This window comes from Microcaecilia unicolor, chromosome 3 (assembly GCF_901765095.1).
Source record: "Microcaecilia unicolor chromosome 3, aMicUni1.1, whole genome shotgun sequence".
NCBI lineage: Eukaryota > Metazoa > Chordata > Amphibia > Gymnophiona > Siphonopidae > Microcaecilia > Microcaecilia unicolor.
In genome coordinates this window covers 122,310,254-122,330,329 of record NC_044033.1, presented here as the reverse complement: position 1 = coordinate 122,330,329, position 20,076 = coordinate 122,310,254, and the positions used below count along the sequence as shown (strand labels likewise).

The 20,076-nt window shown below is 42.8% G+C and overlaps 1 protein-coding gene across 2 annotated transcripts in view; it reads right to left on the bottom strand.

Annotated features, from left to right (window-relative positions):
• The window catches only part of LOC115465679 (serine palmitoyltransferase 3-like), a 247,587-nt gene that overhangs the window by 92,980 nt on the left and 134,531 nt on the right, over positions 1 to 20,076 (bottom strand). For both annotated transcript variants that reach the window (XM_030196336.1, XM_030196337.1), the window contains exon 6: positions 4,420 to 4,513. In XM_030196336.1, the coding sequence (XP_030052196.1) occupies positions 4,420 to 4,513 (94 nt within the window). The remainder of the gene's footprint in view (positions 1 to 4,419; positions 4,514 to 20,076) is intronic.

Sequence of the window (20,076 nt, the reverse complement as noted above, 5' to 3'; positions counted from 1 at the left end):
CAAGTCCGCATACCAGGGACGTCTGGGCCAATCCGGACTCACCAGGATTATCTGGCCCGGATGCTTTGCCACCCGGCCTAGCACCCTGCCCAACGTTGGCCAAGGCGGGAACACATAGAGAAGCTCCTGTGTCGGCCACTGTTGGAGAATAGCATCTACTCCCAGAGATCGAGGGTCCCGTCCTCTGCTGAAAAAGCGCGGCACTTGGCAATTGGCTGATGACGCCATCAGATCTAGGCTCGGCTGGCCCCAGCGCTTCGTGATGTCCAAGAACGCCTGAGCAGTATTCATGACTCCCGCAATGTGGGCCGCCGACAGCTGTTCCAGGTTTGCTTCCGCCCACAGGCATAGCTTCATGGCCTCCTTGGCTAAAGGGGCGCTCATGGTACCTCCCTGGCGATTGACATAGGCCACAGCCGTGGCATTGTCCGACCGGACCCGTACTGGCTTCAGCGCCAGGACCGGGAGAAACTCCAAAGGCGCCAACCAAATGGCTCTGAGTTCCAGGAGGTTGATAGACCACTTTGCCTCTGCAGGGGACCAGAGCCCCTGTGCTGTCCTTCCCAAGAAGTGGGCTCCCCAGCCCGTCAAAGAGGCGTCCGCCGTGACGATAACCCACTCCGGGGTCATATGAGGCATTCCTGCGGACAGCTTGTCTGTCCTCAGCCACCAGCTCAGCGCCTTGCGCACCGCCAGATCCAAGGGAAGGCGCACAGCGTAATTCTCTGAAGCTGGAGTCCATAGCTGCAGCAGAGAGAGCTGTATAGGTCTCATTTGGGCCCTGGCCCAGGGCACTACATCCATCGTGGCCGACATAGAGCCCAACAGCTGCACATAGTCCCAAGCCCAAAGAGGAGAGGCTGCTAGGAACTTGTCCACCTGAGCCTGAAGCGTGACAATCCGATTGTCTGGCAGGAACACTCTGCCCACTTGGGAGTCGAATCGAACTCCCAGATACTCCAGGAACTGAGTCGGGCGCAGCTGGCTTTTCTCCCAGTTGTGATCCACCCCAGGGAGCTCAAAAGAGCAATCACCCGGTCTGAAGCTCTGCCGCACTCTGCATAAGAGGGGGCTCGGATCAATCAGTCGTCCAGATAAGTATGGACTTGTACTCCTTTCTTGCGTAGGAAGGCTGCGATGACCACCATTACTTTGGAGAAGGTCTGCGGAGCAGTAGCCAACCCAAACGGTAGGGCTCTGAACTGGAAGTGTCGGCTCAGAACTGCAAAACGCAGAAAGCGTTGATGAGGAGGCCAGATGGGAATATGCAAGTAAGCTTCCTTGAAGTCCAAGGATGCGAGTAACTCCCCTGCCTGCACTGCCACTATAACAGAGCGGAGAGTCTCCATCCAGAAGTGCCGAACTTTCAAGGCCTGATTGACCCCTTTGAGGTCGAGGATAGGCCGGACAGAACCTCCTTTCTTTGGTACCACAAAGTAAATGGAGTAACGTCCCTTGCCACGCTGATCTTCTGGCACCGGAACGACCGCACCCAGGCGGATCAGATTGTCCAAAGTCTGCTGCACTGCCACAGCTTTGACCGGAGACTTGCAGGGAGAGTGCAAAAGCCCGTCTCTTAAGGGTCGGCAGAACTCTAGCTTGTAGCCGTCTCTGTGACTTCCAGCACCCAAGCGTCTGAAGTTACCCTGGTACACTCGCCCAGAAACGAGGATAGGCGTCCTCCAATCTGCTCTGGGCCATGGACCAGCGTCCCGTCATTGGGTACGAGACCCTGGGGGAGGACCGGAGGAGGCACCTCCAGGACGGCAGTCTCTGCGAAAGGAATGCTGCTTGGGGGAGAAGTTCCTTATGAAGGAAAAGGGGGCAGAGGAGCCCGACTTGTCTGGGCGATACCGACGGGCTTCCTGAAACCGTCCTTTGGAAGAACCGGGGCGGGCACCACTAGCCCGAGCCCTGACCTCCGGTAACCTCTTGCCCTTAGATGTGCCGAGATCGGTCACAATCTTGTCCAGCTCGACCCCAAAGAGCAGCTTGCCTTTAAAAGGCAACTTAGCCAGGCGAGACTTAGAGGCATGGTCAGCAGACCAATGCTTCAGCCAAAGCCACCGCCGTGCAGAGACTGTCTGAGCCATACCTTTAGCCGAGACTCTCAAGACATCATACAGCAAGACTGCCAAGTAGGCCAAGCCCGATTCCAGGGCTGGCCAATTCAGCCCTCAAGGAAGGATTCGAGGGGGAAGCCCGCTGCACAAGCGTCAGGCACGCCCTGGCCACATAGGAGCCGCAAATTGAGGCCTGCAAACTTAAAGCAGCCGCCTCGAAGGACGACTTTAAAGCTGCCTTCAATCTCCTGTCTTGGGCGTCCTTTAGGGCCGTGCCACCTTCCACCGGCAACGCCGTTTTCTTAGTCACCGCAGTGATTAAAGAATCCACGGTAGGCCCAAGAAGGCCTCCCGTTCACCTTCAAGCAGAGGATAGAGGCGGGACATAGCCCTAGCCACTTTAAGGTTCGCTTCTGGGAAATCCCATTGAGCCGAAAACAAGGTGTGCATGGCTTCATGCACGTGGAAGGTTCTAGGCGAGCGCTTCATCCCCAGCATAATGGCAGAGCCAACAGAGACTGAGGGAGAGACGTCCTCTGGAGAGGAAATCTTCAAATGCTCATGGCCTGAACTAACAGGTTGGGCAAATCCTCTGAGCGAAAGATCCATGCTGCAGAGGGGTCATCCACTCCATCCGAGCGGGAATCCGTCTCCTCCAAGGAATCCCCCAAAGGACCGTTGGGAGAACTCAGATACGCTGCCCTCATCCACATCAGAGGAGACAGAGTCCTCTAGGGCCTGGAAGTCCACCCGAGGGCGTTTGCTTCCGGAGGCCTCAACCCCTTGATCAGAGGGGGGAGCCGGGGCAGCGTTTAGCATAAGAAAAGCCTGATGCAGCAGCAAAATGAACTCAGGGGAGAAACCCCCTAGACTGTGCACTTCTGCTGCCTGGGCCACGGCCCTAGACGCACCCTCAACCGGCGCTCGCAAGAGCAGGGGAGAAACATGCTGCGCATCCAAAATGGCGTCCGGCACGAAACTCCGAGGAGCCGCGCGAGAGGAACGGCGCTTAACTTTCGCCGCTTTCATGCTGTCGCCCGAATCAAGGGCAACCATAGCATTAACGTCTCCCACCTCGAGGGCGGCCCAAGAAGAAGCCGTCCGAGCAGAGTGGCCGGTCAAAATGGGGGGGGGGGGGGGGGGGGCAGCAGCGGGGAATGGGCGCTTATGGCGGGAAAAACCGCCGCACCGGAGGAAGAACCGGGACACTCACTGACCGGACTCCAAACTGACGCCCAAAAAAGGCGAGTCAGGCTTTGAAACCCCCGCATCCCCGCTAGACGCACACACGCTGTCCGGGGAGCGAATCTTCGCACCCTCGCCCTCCGACGCCATAAGCCACATGGAGACCGAACGGGGAACCCCCTGCCCGCTATAAAAAGGTAACATTACCTGCTTCTCGCTCCGAGCTGTAACGAACTGGTGTCCCAGTGAGCAGCTGCAATAAACGCTGAAATAAACGCCCTTAAAGGACGTTCAAATTTTTTTTTTTTAACAGAGCCAGCGGGAGGGGGGAGAAAAGGAGGGACCTGGCACCACCAGGTTTGCACTAGCTCAAGAAGAGCCCTCAACCCCAGGTACTCAACAAAACCTAAGAATTAGGCTTGGAGACCTAGCCAGAGCTGCTGCTGTGTGTGACCACCACCTGCTGAGCTAGAGAACATACTGATGAGTTTCCGGCAGCACATGACCACATATAGGGAGGCAAAAGGATTGCTCTCTATCTCTACCTGCTGGTAGATGGACACAACCCACCAGTCTATGGATTGATTGGCATGATGATATGGAAGTTATTTTATGAATCTGATTGTCAATAAGATCAACTAGAGAGTATAGCTACAGGACTAAAGTGAACAGCTGCTATGCAGATCTCACTTACTGCACTTGATCTACAGAACCCCCCAGCTTTTGAGTTAGGACTCTGGATTGAACAGAACTAGCTATGGTAGTTCTGGGCAAATATCAAATGACAGACAAGGGTCAGGTTAAGGACATAAAAGCAGTATCAGTTCAGGTCTTTAGATTGTAAGCTCCTTCGAGCAGGGACTGTCCTTCTTTCTTAAACTGTACAGCACTGCGTAACCCTAGTAGCGCTCTAGAAATGTTAAGTAGTAGTAGGTCTCCAGTGTTAACACAAACAAAAGACCCTTTGCCATACTTCAACTAATTCCCCTCATCTCTGAACTAAGATTTGTGTTTGGACAAATTCAGTTTGGGATTTTGCCTCTTTTTCCACAAAATTGTCTTCACTTGTGTTAACACTGTGAATACGACGAAGACTAAATGGAAGAGCTGTAGTTTACTTGAACTTTGGTTGCACGAGATACAACTGGATGTGGAGGGTACCCATACTCACTATTGTGCTTAAATACTCGGATGGTAGCTCCCGAGAGCCTGGCACCAAGGATAAGAGAGGTGTGGTTCAACTCATCACTGAGAATGAGGCAGCCCTAAAGAGAAAAATTTAAATAAAAGTCACCACAATGAACTCACTGGTAATGGTACAAGAAAAAAAAAATGACTATACAAGTTGCAAATATAATAATCAACGAAAGGCAAAACACACAGTGGATTCTGCTACTGTTAATAAAGACCTTGTTCAGGAAGACACTCATTGTGAGAGGACCTTTTTTTTTTTGGATCCACTGTGTGTTTTGCCTTTCGTTGGTTTTCCTGTGGAGAGCTCACCTTCTGTGGGTGTTTGCAAATATAATAATCAGACAGAAAGATGAAGCGTTACACTCGCTAACAGCTGACTCACCTTTCCTTACAGCAGATTCACTTGTATTAATATACTGAGCAGAGATCTGGAACATAAGAACATAAGCATTGCCATACAGGAACAGACCGAAGATCCATCAAGCCCAGTATCCTGTTTCCAACAGTAGCCAATCCAGATCACAAGTATCTGGCAAGATCCCAGAATAGTAAAACAGATTTTATGCTACTTATCCTAGAATATGCAGTGGATTTTCCCAAGTCCATCTTAATAATGGCTTTTGGACATTTCTTTTAGGAAATTACCAAAACCTTTTTAAAACCCTAACTGCTTTTACTACGTTCTCTAGCAGCAAATTCCAGAGTTTAATTACTCGTTGAGTGAAGAAATATTTTCTCAAATTCATTTAAATTTACTACTTAGTAGCTTCTTTGCGTGCCCCCTAGTCCTAGTATTTTTGGAAAGAGTAAACAAGCGATCCATGTCTACCTGTTCTACTCCAATCAGTATTTTATATACCTCTATCATATCTCCCCTCAGCTGCCTCTTCTTCAAGCTGAAAAGCCCTAGCCACTTTAGCCTTTTGTAATAGGGAAGCTGTCTCATCCCCTTTATCATTTTTGTCACCCTTCTCTGTACCTTTTCTAATCCCACTATATCTTTTTTGAGATGCAGTGACCAGAACTGCACATAGTATTCGAGGTGCGGTCGTACCATGGAGTGATACAAAGGCATTATGACATTCTCAGTTTTGTTTTCCATTCCTTTCCTAATAATTCCTAACGTTCTATTTGCTTTCTTAGCTGCCGCACGCTGAGCAGAGGGTTTCAACGTATCAGCAACTATGACACCTAGATCCTTTTCCTGGGCAGTGACTCCTAATGTGGAACCTTGCATCACATAACTATGGTTTGGGTTCCTCTTTCCCATATGCATGTGGAAGTCTTATACCCTATGGCCTGTGGCAGGTGAATGAGAATCTATGGATGGTTCCAGATAGAGGAGAGAAATATCTATCCTGTAGAAAATGTATTTCTTTTATTCCGTGGCATACATGACATGCATCCTTCATACCTCATACTGGAGAAGCAACTTATTTCCAAACATCTGACACTTTCATTTTCAGTTGGCTTCACTTTATAAAGTGGGTTTCATACTATATTAATCCAACAAACCAGTTCGTACATTATACAAAGACAATGAAGAGCTTTTATTTGGTATACTGCAAAACATTGGACTACATTAGAAATAACACGGCAGCAACTGCCTTGTGCTACATGTAATGGGCTTGGAATGACACTCCTGGTGCCCCATAGATGAACCATCCAGACAATGTAAAATATAATAAACAGAGTAAAGAAAAGAAATAAAAAGAAATGAAATATAATCTGAGATAAAAAGTATTTCTTGTTGCCTCAGCTAGGTCCACTTGAACTGTAAGTTCTTAAAGAACCTTCTGGTACCTGACTTAATGATCTGTAAAGTGTCCTGGTGTGGAGCGATGTGAAAATTCCTAAATAAAATACAAGAAGTCCCTCTGGTGGTTCCACTTACTGCAGCAAATATAAAGTCCAGTTGTACATTCAGTTAGATGAGCTCTTAATGAAATACGGGTCTAGCCTTCAAAAGTGTTTAGTGCCTTCAGATGTTAAAACAGTTTGATCATTTGTATACATGAGCTATATCAGTTTCTGTATTATTTATTTGCTGCATTTGTATCCCACATTTTCCCACCTATTTGCAGGCTCAATGTGGCTTACATTATGTCGCAAAGGCAGACACCATTAACAGAATACAAAATATTGTTGCAAATAAGGTACAAAGAATAACAGGTAAATTAGAAGTAATATGTAAGTAATTCAGAATATGTGAGTGGGCGAGCAGGGAAGAGCCCAGTAGTGACTGTCTGTGAGAGTAAGACAAGGTATAATGTTCAGTAATGATAGTGTGGATAAAGTGTCTAAATTAAGAGAGTTCAATATTGGCTAGTACTGATGTAGATTAGTCAAGACATTATGGACTTCGTAAGTCTCTTTGAACAGGTAGGTTTTTAGTAATTTTCGGAAGGTAAAATCACTATCACTTTCTTGAGGGGAAACATAGGGCTGTACCGAATATTCGTATTCAATTTGGCCCCAAATACATTTGAACAGTTTCACAATGCCAGCACAGACTATCCCTAGGCAAAGGTGTACCATCATGACTGCATCACCAGGGTCAGGAAAACTGCCAGCAAAGATCACCAGGCCCTGCCAGCTGAAGATGTGGAAGTTGACCTTCAAGTTTCCTCCTCCTCTAGATGCTGACTGCACTGTCTACTGTGCAGTCAAACCTAGGACGTAGAAAGCACACAGGAGTGTCTAAGGAAGGGAGAGAGAAAGAAAGAATGAACATGGGAGAGCAATTGAGGGAAGATGAGGAAAGACGAGTTTCTGGAGGAAAAGTAGAGAGAAAACGGAGGCAAGTAGAGTAAGGTGAGGAGACTGAAAGATCAAGAAAGGGAGTGTTAAAGGATGAGAGAAGGAATCACAATGTAAGGCAGAGTGAAGAAGATGCAAAGGAAAATGAGAAGACAGTTTTTCCAATTTTTGGGGTCTTTCTAATGGAACATCCTATCTGAAGATGTAAACCTTTGCTTTGATTATTTACAAGATTTGGTTGTTTAAGCAAGTGCTTGCACCAGGAATTGGGTTACTGTCAGGATTACTTTATAGTGGGATCGACGGAATGAGATGTGAGACTATATAGGGTTGAAATGACCATGAATGGGTTATTTAGGAGTGCAGTGATATTAGTAACAAAAAAGATACTTATCTATATAAAAAGGTGCAGCCTATGCTGCCAATTCATGCTGTGCATGACAGTGGCACACATTTGAGACTGTCTCCTTGCTGTCACAAAGTTCCTACTGCTGCCACTTCTGTGGATTTATTCCTGGTCTCTCTTTCAAGTGAACTACCAGCGAAAAGCCGTTGCCCCAGAGATAAGTCACAGGACGTAACATAGTAGATGACAGCAGATCAGCATGGTCCATCAGGTATGCTCAGAAAAGATGGCTAGAGTTGAACTTGACCATGCAAGCTATCCTCCTCCCTTTGTTGGTATGGGTTGTACCTGATATTCTGTGTAGGTTACCTTCTCTATGCGCTCTCTCTCTCTCTTTTTTTTAAATTTTAGATTTCATAAGTACATAAGTACATAAGTAGTGCCATACTGGGAAAGACCAAAGGTCCATCTAGCCCAGCATCCTGTCACCGACAGTGGCCAATCCAGGTCAAGGGCACCTGGCACGCTCCCCAAACGTAAAAACATTCCAGACAAGTTATACCTAAAAATGAGGAATTTTTCCAGTCCATTTAATAGCGGTCTATGGACTTGTCCTTTAGGAATCTATCTAACCCCTTTTTAAACTCCGTCAAGCTAACCGCCCGTACCACGTTCTCCGGCAATGAATTCCAGAGTCTAATTACACGTTGGGTGAAGAAAAATTTTCTCCGATTCGTTTTAAATTTACCACACTGTAGCTTCAACTCATGCCCTCTAGTCCTAGTATTTTTGGATAGCGTGAACAGTCGCTTCACATCCACCCGATCCATTCCACTCATTATTTTATACACTTCTATCATATCTCCCCTCAGCCGTCTCTTCTCCAAGCTGAAAAGCCCTAGCCTTCTCAGCCTCTCTTCATAGGAAAGTCGTCCCATCCCCACTATCATTTTCGTCGCCCTTCGCTGTACCTTTTCCAATTCTACTATATCTTTTTTGAGATACGGAGACCAGTACTGAACACAATACTCCAGGTGCGGTCGCACCATGGAGCGATACAACGGCATTATAACATCCGCACACCTGGACTCCATACCCTTCCTAATAACACCCAACATTCTATTCGCTTTCCTAGCCGCAGCAGCACACTGAGCAGAAGGTTTCAGCGTATCATCGACGACGACACCCAGATCCCTTTCTTGATCCGTAACTCCTAACGCGGAACCTTGCAAGACGTAGCTATAATTCGGGTTCCTCTTACCCACATGCATCACTTTGCACTTGTCAATATTGAACTTCATCTGCCACTTGCACTTTTTTGCATTTGCAAGTCCTTTATATTTTACTTGAATGGAAATACTCTATACTTTTATTCCTTTTCTCCTATAAGAATTTTTTTTGTTAATTTGTACCCCGCGCTTTCCCACTCATGGTAGGCTCAATGCGGCTTACATGGGGCAGTAGAGGGTTAAGTGGCTTGCCCAGAGTCACAAGGAGCTGCCTGTGCCTGAAGTGGGAATTGAATCCACTGTGTATATCCCATTCATTTTTGAATTACATCAGTTTTCAACCCCATCACCTTCTGCAGAAGAGCATTCTAGATATCTACCAGCCTCTCAACCAACAAGTTGCTTTTCATTTTCCCCCCTTGCAGCTTCATTTCATACCCTCTAGTTCTATAATTTCTCCGTTTTTGGAAGAGGGTTTTTGTTGTTTTTTTTTTTTTTTAATTTGTAACTTTCAAGTATTTAACCTCTATCATATTTCTCCTCTCCCTTCCAGGCTATACATATTCAAGTCTTCAAGCCTCTTCTCATGTGTTTTCTGGAGACGACGTCATACAATTTTGGTTTCTTGCTTCTGAAGCACTTCAAATCTTTTTAGGTTTATGAGAAAAAACAATGTCCAAACTGAAAATAGTACAAAGTATGGTCTCACCAATGACTTGTACAGAGATATTATCACCTCCTCCTTTCTGCTCATTATGCCCCTTTCTATGCAGGCATGCATCCTTCCGGCCTTGGCCACTGCCTTCTCACTTTCACCACCTTGAGCTACCTTTCCTAGTCTGTGCAAATCAGTTTCTCACTTATCACATAGAGCTCCTTTGGGTTTCTGCACCCTAAAGGCATCATTCTACACTTCCTCACATTAACATTTAATTGCCAAGCATTTACCCATGCTTCTAATTTTTGTAGATCACTCTTCTCATGCTTTCCTCTTGCTCTGAGGTGTCCACTCTGTTGCCAGTCTTTGCATTATCCACAAAACGATATACACTTTTCCTTCTAACCCTCTGGCAATACTCACAAAAATATTGAAAAGAATAGGCCCCAGGACAGATCCTTGATACACACCACTCACTTTTTCTTCACTTTGAGCAAATTCCAGTTACCACCACCCTCTGTCACCTGTCAGTCAACCTATTCTGATCTAGTTAACCACTATGGATCTCACCCTCAAGCTGCTGAATTTACTAATGAATTTTCAGTAAGGAACAGTATCAAAAGTTGTTTTTAAAACCCATGTTGCCTTGGATCTTGCATTTAATCAAACTGTAAAAAGTTCATTATTCTTTACCACCACCAAAGAAACTTACTGGTCTCTAGTTTCCCCTCTCTTCTCTGCTCCCACTTTCGTGAAGAGGAATCACACCACTAATTATCCAAACACATGGCATATCCCCCATTTAAGATCTTTTAAACACATCCTTTAGAGGACCTGGCAATACCTCTCTGAGCTCCCTCAGTATTCTGGGATCTGTCTCACTGGATCCCATGGCTTTTGTCCACTATCAGTTTTTGCAAGCTGATCATAAAACATATCTCCAGTGAATGATTTGGTACTTACATCCCAAATACATCTTTGTCAACCATCTATGTACCTTCTCCAGGTTTTTCTTCTGTGAACACCAAACAGAAGTACGAGTTTAGCAGTTCCACTTTTCTGTCATCACTTTCCACATACCCGTCCTCAGCACCTTTAAGTCTCGTAGTGCCACTCCTGGCCTTCCTCTTTCCCCAATACACCTGTATAGGGGTCTATAGCAGTCTGGCTTATTTTATTTTACCCTCTACGATACTAAGAACAGTATTACCACAGATAAACAGGGTCCTTGAAAGATGTCATTTTTTAAATTAGAAACCCATGGCCATACTCTTCACCCTCAGGGGTACAAAAATACAGAAAATCCCAAAATCAAACACAAGGTTATTTCAATAACAGAAGACAACAGCAGTATCAAACCATTCTTGTACATAGGTTCTGAAAGGGGACTGACTCAAGTGCACCCTCAATACAGGTAGATAGGGATAGTATCTACCTGTATTGAGTCATAGTTATTGACAAAACCTTGTGTTTGACACTGGGATTTGTTGCATCTTTGTACTCCCGAAGCAGTCTGAGGATGTAACATGACCATTTTGGGTTTTTAATAAAGAATTACATCTCTAGGACTCTGCTTATTTGTGGTAATACTGTTCCTTGGCTTCTAAGCCAATTGTAATATCTGCAGTGTTGACATTGCACTGGTATAGTTGGTTGAGTTTTGATAAATAGTGCAGTTGTGCTCTGCTGGCTTATTTTAGAGGTCTTACAAACTTTTTTTCAATGATTTATATAAACTAATTGGGGCTGATGTAATAAAATGTGCACATGGCTTTTTTCTTTAAGAATGTTTTCTTAATGTGTTATTATAGCCAATTTAAAGTTCACAGATATACTGGCTATGCTCGTCTTTTTATTTAGGAAAATTTTCAATTTGTGCTGGAGATTTTTTTTTTCTTTACCAGATTCTCCTAAAGGGTCCACAATTTACATTAGACCTCTAAGCTGGTATATGTTTTCTCACAGACATTCTGCTGTAGGGGATAACATGGCAAAATGATGCCTAATGTGTTTTTAAAATATTGTACTGGAAAGGATATGACAATCGTGTTTTTACAAGCTTACCAAATTTTCTTGGAGGGAGGGCAGAACGATCTGCATCAGTGCTCTGAATATTTCAAATAACTAGAGTATGCCTGATTTTTGTCCCCCGCCTGTTGCTATACCTCCTCATAGACTGTCCTCAGACCCACTCTCTTCTGCACTTTGGGCTAAAGACAAGCCTCTGTGTAATTTAACACATTCATTATCCTTGAACCTATCACTGTCAACTCGCCATATGAAATCCAAAATATGTACCTGGCAGCTTCGTAGTTAGATGAATAAAATACATATCTTCTAATCTGGTTTATCCACAGGCCTAATTCCTCAGTACTTGTTGCCTTACATTTATTGCTTATTTGATTGTGCTATTGTAAGCTTCCTATCCTGTATTTTGGGAGGCATTCTGAACAAAAAAAACCTATATAAATATATGTATTCCAAGTCTTATTTGACAGCCTGTCACTTTGCAACTTACCTCACAATGACACGTTACTGCATAAAGCACAGTTTTTTTTCTGAGACTCATTATTGGATAGGTTTACATTTCTGATTCCTCTCCCGTCATTTTTATTGTTTCCAACCAAATGGAATGTTAGAAAGAAATTACACATTGAGGTTCAGAATGTGTCTGTCCAGGGCAAAAGAGCTCTGAAAACTTAACAGAATGGGACACCAACTGGTGACAATACATAGAGTTTGAAAATGGGACAGTTACAGAAATAAAGCCCCCCCCCCCTTTAAAAAAAAGAACAGAGAGGGGAGCTGTTGGTGAGCAACATCCAAGACCTTAATGAGGTCACAAAGAAGTGGTAGAAGGTTCTGTTGGCGATGAGAGAGTCTCTTAACAGGATGGGGGCTCAATATGGTTTATACTATCCAGCTAGACTACGTGTGTTACAAGAGAGGCAGAAGATCTGCGATGCAAATGCAGTAGAACAAATAGCAGACCAACAACATAGATAATATGATAAGGTCTTTTAATTCAACCAAATATAAAACTTTTGCCTGACGTGACCACGTTTCACTAAAAGTCTGCGTCAGAGGCAAACCTGTAACAAAACATCATAAATTAAAATCACATATTAAAAACAAATGTAAAAAAGGATTAAATAAAACAAGTAACCTGTCTGTATAAGACATGCAGAAATAACAGGACCATGTAAAGAAAAGGTGAATAAAAAAACAAAATGGGTGAAATGTTCTTCAACAATTACAAAAAACAATTACAAAAACATTACAATGATCCAACTAAAAGATTACATCAGATATTAAAATTGCCAAAGGATTGGACTATGACTTGGCTACCTGTATTATTTATATTTGTTGCCTAAAATACACAAAATTGATTAGATCCACCTGGCAAGCCCATTATATCTTCTCGACAATCTGTATTGGAACCACTTTTGTCCTACTGACTTTCTAATGACGTTATCACGTTTACCAATGATAGAATTGATAATTATAAAGGAAAAGGTTTCCATGTACAGAGATCTGGAGTAGTTTTGGGGACAACCTTTGCACCTTCCATTGCTGATATGTACTGTTGGTATAGATACACTGATATTTGTGTGTTGTGGAAATGTAGTCAATCTGAGTTGTTCTTTGAATAAGACTGGCTGAATTCATGTGATGATCATATGACCTTTTTCTATGGATTTTTCTCAGGATCATATTCATTTTTTTTTTTAGACTCAGCCATCAGACAATCATCACAATCTTTTGAAACAAGAGTTTCTGTGAAACCCACAGATAAGAACACTATTCTATCTTAGGATAGTTGTCACCCGAGAAAATTAAAGAACAGTTCGCCCTTTTCCAGTGGCGTAGCAAGGGCGGGGCGGTGGGGGCAGTCCGCCCCGGATGTCAAGGGGTGGGGGGTGCTCCGTCCACACACCCCCCCCCCCGGCGCAGCGCCTCTCACTCCCCCCGACAGTCCCCACCTGCCTACCAGCTGAGCTCCGGCCGGCACCTCCAATCTGCAGCGCTGCTGACTTTAAATGAAGAAAACCGTCTCATCGTTGGCCCTTCACTCACTGAGTCCCGCCCTCGAGAAAATAGGAAGTTATATCAGAGGGTGGGACTCAGTAGTGAAGGGCCAACGCCGAGACGGTTTTCTTCATTTAAAGTCAGCAGCGCTGCAGATTGGAGGTGCCGGCCGGAGCTCAGCTGGTAGGCAGGTGGGGACTGTCGGGGGGAGTGAGAGGCGCTGCGCCAGGGGGGGGGGGGGTTAGGGTCCACACCAGGGAGGGTGCACGCAGTGGCGATCTGCCCCGGGTGTCAGCCAAGCACGGAACGCCACTGCCCTTTTCTCAATTTTTGTGGATTGAAAGGAATAGTTCATCTTACAGGGATTTCAAGACACAAGCAAAAGAGTCGTTAAAAAAAGGTTGAAATTGAGAGGATACTCTGACAAGGTATTACGACAAATGTATAAGAGAGCTAAATATTATAATACAGACTTGTTGTTTCTACCTAAAGAACAAAATAGGGCTGAAGAATTCAAACCTGTGTTCTACGCATTTCTTCACAAGGAGTCAAAGTGGTGAACACTTTGTGAAAACGTTGGGGAATAGTGCAAGCACACCCAGTCTTCAACATTCACAGAAGAGAACTGCTTTTCGAGAGAAAAAAATTACAAGATTTTAAGTCCAGCTTTTGTGAGGGCTGCAACATGTATGAAGACGAAATCAATTTTACCTACAAGACATTAACACTTTATGTGGCATATAGTATTTGTGAATTCTACAAGCTAAGGAATTCCCAAATCCAGTAGATGGTAGAATTTATGTTAATATTTTATTATTTTAAGTGGTAATACAAAGAATACATCTTTGAAAAGATACATCAGATGTAAATACAGATGCACTAAAGAATATACTAAACATACAAAATTCTCTTCAATCTGATTACAACAGTCCAAAAAAAGTAGGATTCAAGATTGATAAACCAAATGAAGTTTGGTACTATTGAATTAAAGTTTTAGGAAAAACAAGCAGTGGTACTCTTTAATTTACAGAACCATAAACCAAAAATGGAGTTAACATTGGTTTTTCCTTGTATCAAGGAATGACCTTAACTGTTCAGGCTCAGAGAATATATATTTTTTTATCCTTGAATATCAAAATACACTTGCAAGGAAATTGTAATTGGAAAACTACCCCAACATTCAAGGATTCTTGCCTCATATCCAGGAACTTTTTTCGCCTTTGCTGAGTCCAATGAGCAATGTCTGGGAACACAGAGACCTTGCTTCCTTTAAACTCAGGATGAATTTTTTTTTAAATAGTTTCAATAAAGATTCCTTAACTTGCAAAAAGACAAAAGATACAATTAAGGTCACTCTAATCTCCGTATTGTCCACAGACTGCTCCAAAAAGTTTGTCAAATCCAACGTTTCAGGAGAAATGTCCTGTTTAGAAATAGCTTGATGGGGGAGGTTTCATTTCCAGATAATAGATCTTTTGAAGAGGAGGGAGTGTTTGATCTGAATAATTATATATTTCTTTGAGAAATTTAGCAAACATATCCTTCGGAGCAACAAATTGAGATTTCGGAAAGTTTAACAGTCGTAGGTTTAGATTTCTTGATAAATTTTCCATATTCTCTATTTTCCTTTGTATAGAAGCACAATCTCCTACAATATGGGCTTGTTGTTGAGCTATTTTCCCCATTTGTGTCTCTAGGTTAGTTTGCTTTGTTATTACCCTCTCCATTTGTCCTTTAATAGAGTTTATCTGGGAAGAATTATTCAAGGATAAGATGGTAGAATTTAATGTTTAAGACAGTTCACTAACTGTAAACCAGAGTTTGTGGTGTATGCAATACAGTGTCCCTACCCCAAGCTGTATGTAGGTATGACTACTAGGAGTTTAAAGACTAGAGTTTTAGAACACAAATCAAACTTGTGAAGATCTGGATTGAATAAGAGTGTGTGTTGGAAAGTGAACCAGCAGCTAGTATAAGTCTAATTTTTTTAAATTAGTTTTTAGACTTCTATGAAGCCTTAATAGTTTGATTTTATCCTCAGTTATTTCATATTGCAGAGCACTGCATGGATTATAGAGTCTGCACAGACTCCTGAAGAAGCTGCTTTTAGCGGTGAAACAGGTCCCGTTGGAGATTTAAGTGCCGAGTTTAAAGTGACCGTATATAGGTTGCTGTATGATTTAAATTTAATGTTTGAGGGATTGTGAATTGTTAAAAAAAGAAAATTAAGTAAATCAGTTTAGAAGTTGCAATTACATTCTAACAAGAACAGAGTGGTGGGTTTTTTTATGATCGTTGAAAGGGGAAAGGAGAAATGGGAGTTGATATACTGCCTTTCTGTGGTTTTTGCAACTACATTCAAAGCAGTTTACACAGTATATACAGGTAATTATTTGTACCTGGGGCAATGGAGAGTTAAGTGACTTGCCCAGAGTCAAAAGGAACTGCAGTGGAAATTGAACCCAGTTCCCTAGGATCAAAGTCCACTGCACTAACCACTAGGCTACTCCTGATATTTGAACCCTTATGTAAAGTGATTTCAATTGTCTGAGTTTCTGAGATGCTTTTCCTCTGCAAGTAGGCCTCAGTAAGGGGTCCTTTTACTAAGCCACGATAGAAAAAGGCCTGTGGTAGCATAGGTAGGTGTTTGGGTGTATGCCAGGTCAGTTTTCACTGTGTCTGTAATAGCGGTAAAAGGGACGAGAAAAGGGCAATCAGTAAAATAAACCAGCGTGCACCTAAAACTAGCCTGAGCCCTTACTGCCACCCTCTCATCTAGCGGTAAGGGTTCACTCGCTGAAGGCGCAGTGACAGGTCGGCGCACACCAACTGCCGATTACCAGCAGAAACACCACCCATTGAAATAAATAAATCATCCAGGCATTATGGGCGCGCAGCAAATCTGAAATTACTGCCGGGGGCGCAGTAGCCTGATGTAGTCTCTCTAAAAAAAAAAATTAGCACGTGCTAATGCTAGACACACCCATAGGAATATATGGATGTCTCTAGCATTAGCATATACTAATTTTTAGCGCACGCTAAAAACATTAGCACATCTTAGTAAACAGGGCCCTCAGTTTGTTCCTTGACAATCTTCCTCAGCCAACACCAGGTTATTGTGATTGTAATTCACATCTCACATGTTCACGATATCCCAGAAGTCTTGTTGCCTTTGGATGCCAAAAAAGCATTTGATAATAACCTATGGCCTTATCTGTTTAGGTTCCTCCGCTGGTTTGGGATCTGCAATTCATTTTTGCAGAAAATCCTGGTCCTATATATCAGACCTACGGTACTTATTAAAGTAAATGGAAAGCTGTCCAGTGTTTTTTGTCCTTCAGAATGATACTTGGCAGGGCAGTCCATTGTCTTCACTGCTTTTTAATCTGGCACTGAAGCTTTTGATTTCAGCAATCAAGCAGACTTTTATATAAAGTAATGTACGCTTAGGGGTGGAAAGTAAAATTGTTGCTATCCTGATCTTTTATTATTTTTGCGTACCTCGTCTATTCGCCAGTTATTTGATCTTAAATCAGTTTGATCCTTCTCAGGATACAGGATAAGCTGGGGGAAGACAGAGGTTATGTCTTTGTCTAAACGTACAGTCAACCCTTGATTTAACAGCCTAATTGGGGTGAGAATGTCCGTAATTGCCAATCATCCGCTGTTTCCAGGGGAAATCCTAAAAATAAAAAAAATAAAAACAAAAAAGTCAAAATAAAAGATTTTTTTAATAGATGTGTTTTAGAACATAAACTTGAATATAAAAAAATGCAGTTTTTACCTTATTCTGAGCTAGATGAGCTCTTGCCTCCGCATGATCACTTGAAAGTGTTTCCACAGGCATTACTGGATAAAAAAAGTATCAAGCTTCAGCTGCTTTCCACTTTTATACTGCTCCCAGATCACAATTTCTCTTAAACATCTCAAATGCTTATAGTAAGGCTTAACCTCAGAATTGTCAGATAACTCTTATCACTTACATTGATGTAACAATGCATTCACAAACATAAAAATCTTGAGTTTCATCACTGGTTCATCTCCGTCCATCATCCTCTTCCTCTGTTTCCTGCACACACTTCCTGTGCAATTGCCTCAGTCGAGAGAAATGGTAACCAGGATCTATTTCACTTTTATCCGTTCTTGAATTATCATCTAAAGTTACATCATCCTCCCCTCCCTGTAGGAGCATATGATGAAAATAATTCCATCTCATCTACATTGTACACTTATGACAGGTGCAGTTCATCCTTTTTAATTAAATCATCCGGAAAGGCTCAACTCCTGTGTCAGCACTGCCCATCTCTCCATGTGCAAGACTGTTGTGTAATCTATGACAATTCCCAAATCTCCCCAAGCATTCATCACTTGATGAAATGTTGATGTTTATGTGTTTTGCGAGTTTCTATACAGCGGCACTTAATTCCACCCCACGCACATTGACACCACATGAAGTTGTTGAACATACCGTTTGTACATCACGTCATCTAAATTTTTATCTCTCGTTATTTTCATATGTTCTGTAGCTCTTACACCACTTGCACCTTCAACACTATATTTAAGGGCAAACTCAGTTTCAACTTTGATATTCTGATACCCAAAATGGTTTGTTTCTTGATGCCATATCCTGTACGAAGCTGGGCTATTGAAACTCCACTTTCCAATTTAACTCAAGTTTCTGCCCCACACTTCAGTTCACTTGCTTTCTCTTCTCTCTACTGCTACCACAAGGTTTGGAAGCGATCATTAATCACCGAGTGTAGGGTCTACAGTGCATGGTACCAGAATACTGGAGGATGGCCAATGTAACGCCGATTTTTAAAAAAATGTTCCACAGGAGATCCAGGAAATTATAGACTGGTGAGCCTGACGTTGGTGCCGGGCAAAATGGTAGAGACTATTATAAAGAACAAAATTACACCCCTCCGAAGGGACACCATCTTGTAAGTGGTGGAGGGGCTTCCGTGTTTCAAGGACTCAGAGGGCTATGCTGTAGGGTTACCCATATCAGACAGGCCTCTGAGGAGAAACCAGACAAAGAATGTCCCAACCTGGAGGATCCAAGATGGCGTTGAGGGAGGACGTACGTTAGTTGAGTTCCCGTTTTACACCAGAATGCCTGAAGAAGAAGGCGAGCTCCCCAGAGAATGGGGAAGAGAAAAGGCAAAGCCATGGTGTTGTCCTCCTCGAACATGGCTGGGGTTCCCACCACTTCTCAGTCTATTTTGGAGAGATTCGGGGTCATAACGTCGGGGATATCGGTTCCTGCTTCGGGGAACAGCAAGGCTTTATTGCTGAATCTCAGTGGAGAGGGAGTGACTTTGAGTCCCCCTGTTGGCAAGACCCCTCCAAGACCCGGAAACAGTATTGCTTCGCTATGGAGGTCAATAATGGAAACGCCCGAAGTGGATTAGGATTTTCACGTGACCCGAGGAGGTCCTGGCGCAGCATCGACTCGGATAATAAACCAACTGGGGGATTCGAGAGTGAGCTCTTCCCCCCGAAGATATCTGGAGCGGTTTCTGTGGAGAAATTGGACTTGGTGAAGCCAATAATGTCATAATGGACATACTATAGGAACTGCAGCAGAATGTGAATAACTCTCTTCTTCAGATGTTTACAATTTTTCACTATGTGAGTTAAAGAATTTATATTAATACCTATCTAACAAAGTGGAAGTCCAAGATATAAAAATAGAGACTTTGATTACGGAAATGGCTTCTCTATGAAAATCAGACAATTTTGCAATGAAGAATAGTTATCTTTCTTGTAAAAATTGGAATTTCTGGAGAACCAATTAAGGGAAAAAACTTGAGAATGATAAATTTACCTATAATATCCTATATATCAGCTACTGAATTCTTGAAGAAATATTTCTCTGATACTTTGCTAATACCTTCTGATAGCCACCTATTGGTGACTAAAATTGTATTTTCTTTAAAATCTTCGTTATCAGAGAAAGAGATGTAAGTTTAACCGACATTTTGGAAAATTCAGAAGTTATAGACAGAGTTATATTATTAGTGACTTTCGTCTTTGATTTAGATAGGAAAAATGTTTTGAAATTGTATTTCCGATACATGGTTGATAGTTTTTTGGGTTCAAAGATGCATATATTTCCTGACACATCAAGGGAATCGCAGACTGGGAGGTGTGAAGTCTTGGCTTTTAAGCCAGGAATCATTGCCCTAGGTGGGACCTTCCTAGCGAGATTCCCTTGTAAGTGTTTTATTTCCTTATTACTTATTTGTTTGAACCTAAGAAATTATAAGAGTTTGTGGAAACAGATGAAGAATGCTCTGCAGCAACTTCCTTCAGTTACCACTGTACCGGCTGCAATGACCAATTAACCTTCCTCCCTCAGAAAATGTGAAGTGTAAGATTAACCATTTTGAGTTTTTCTTATTTTCTTTAAGATTGTTTTCCTGATCTTGGATCTTCCAATTGTGGACAATTATGTAAATATATATTGTTGAGAGAAAATGTTTTCCTTTTTATATTAATTTCTGTATTTCCTTACATTTATGTGATAAATGTGAATGTAATTAAGTAAAATGATAAATAAATTAAAAAAAAAAAAGAACAAAATTACAGAGCATATTCAAAAGCATG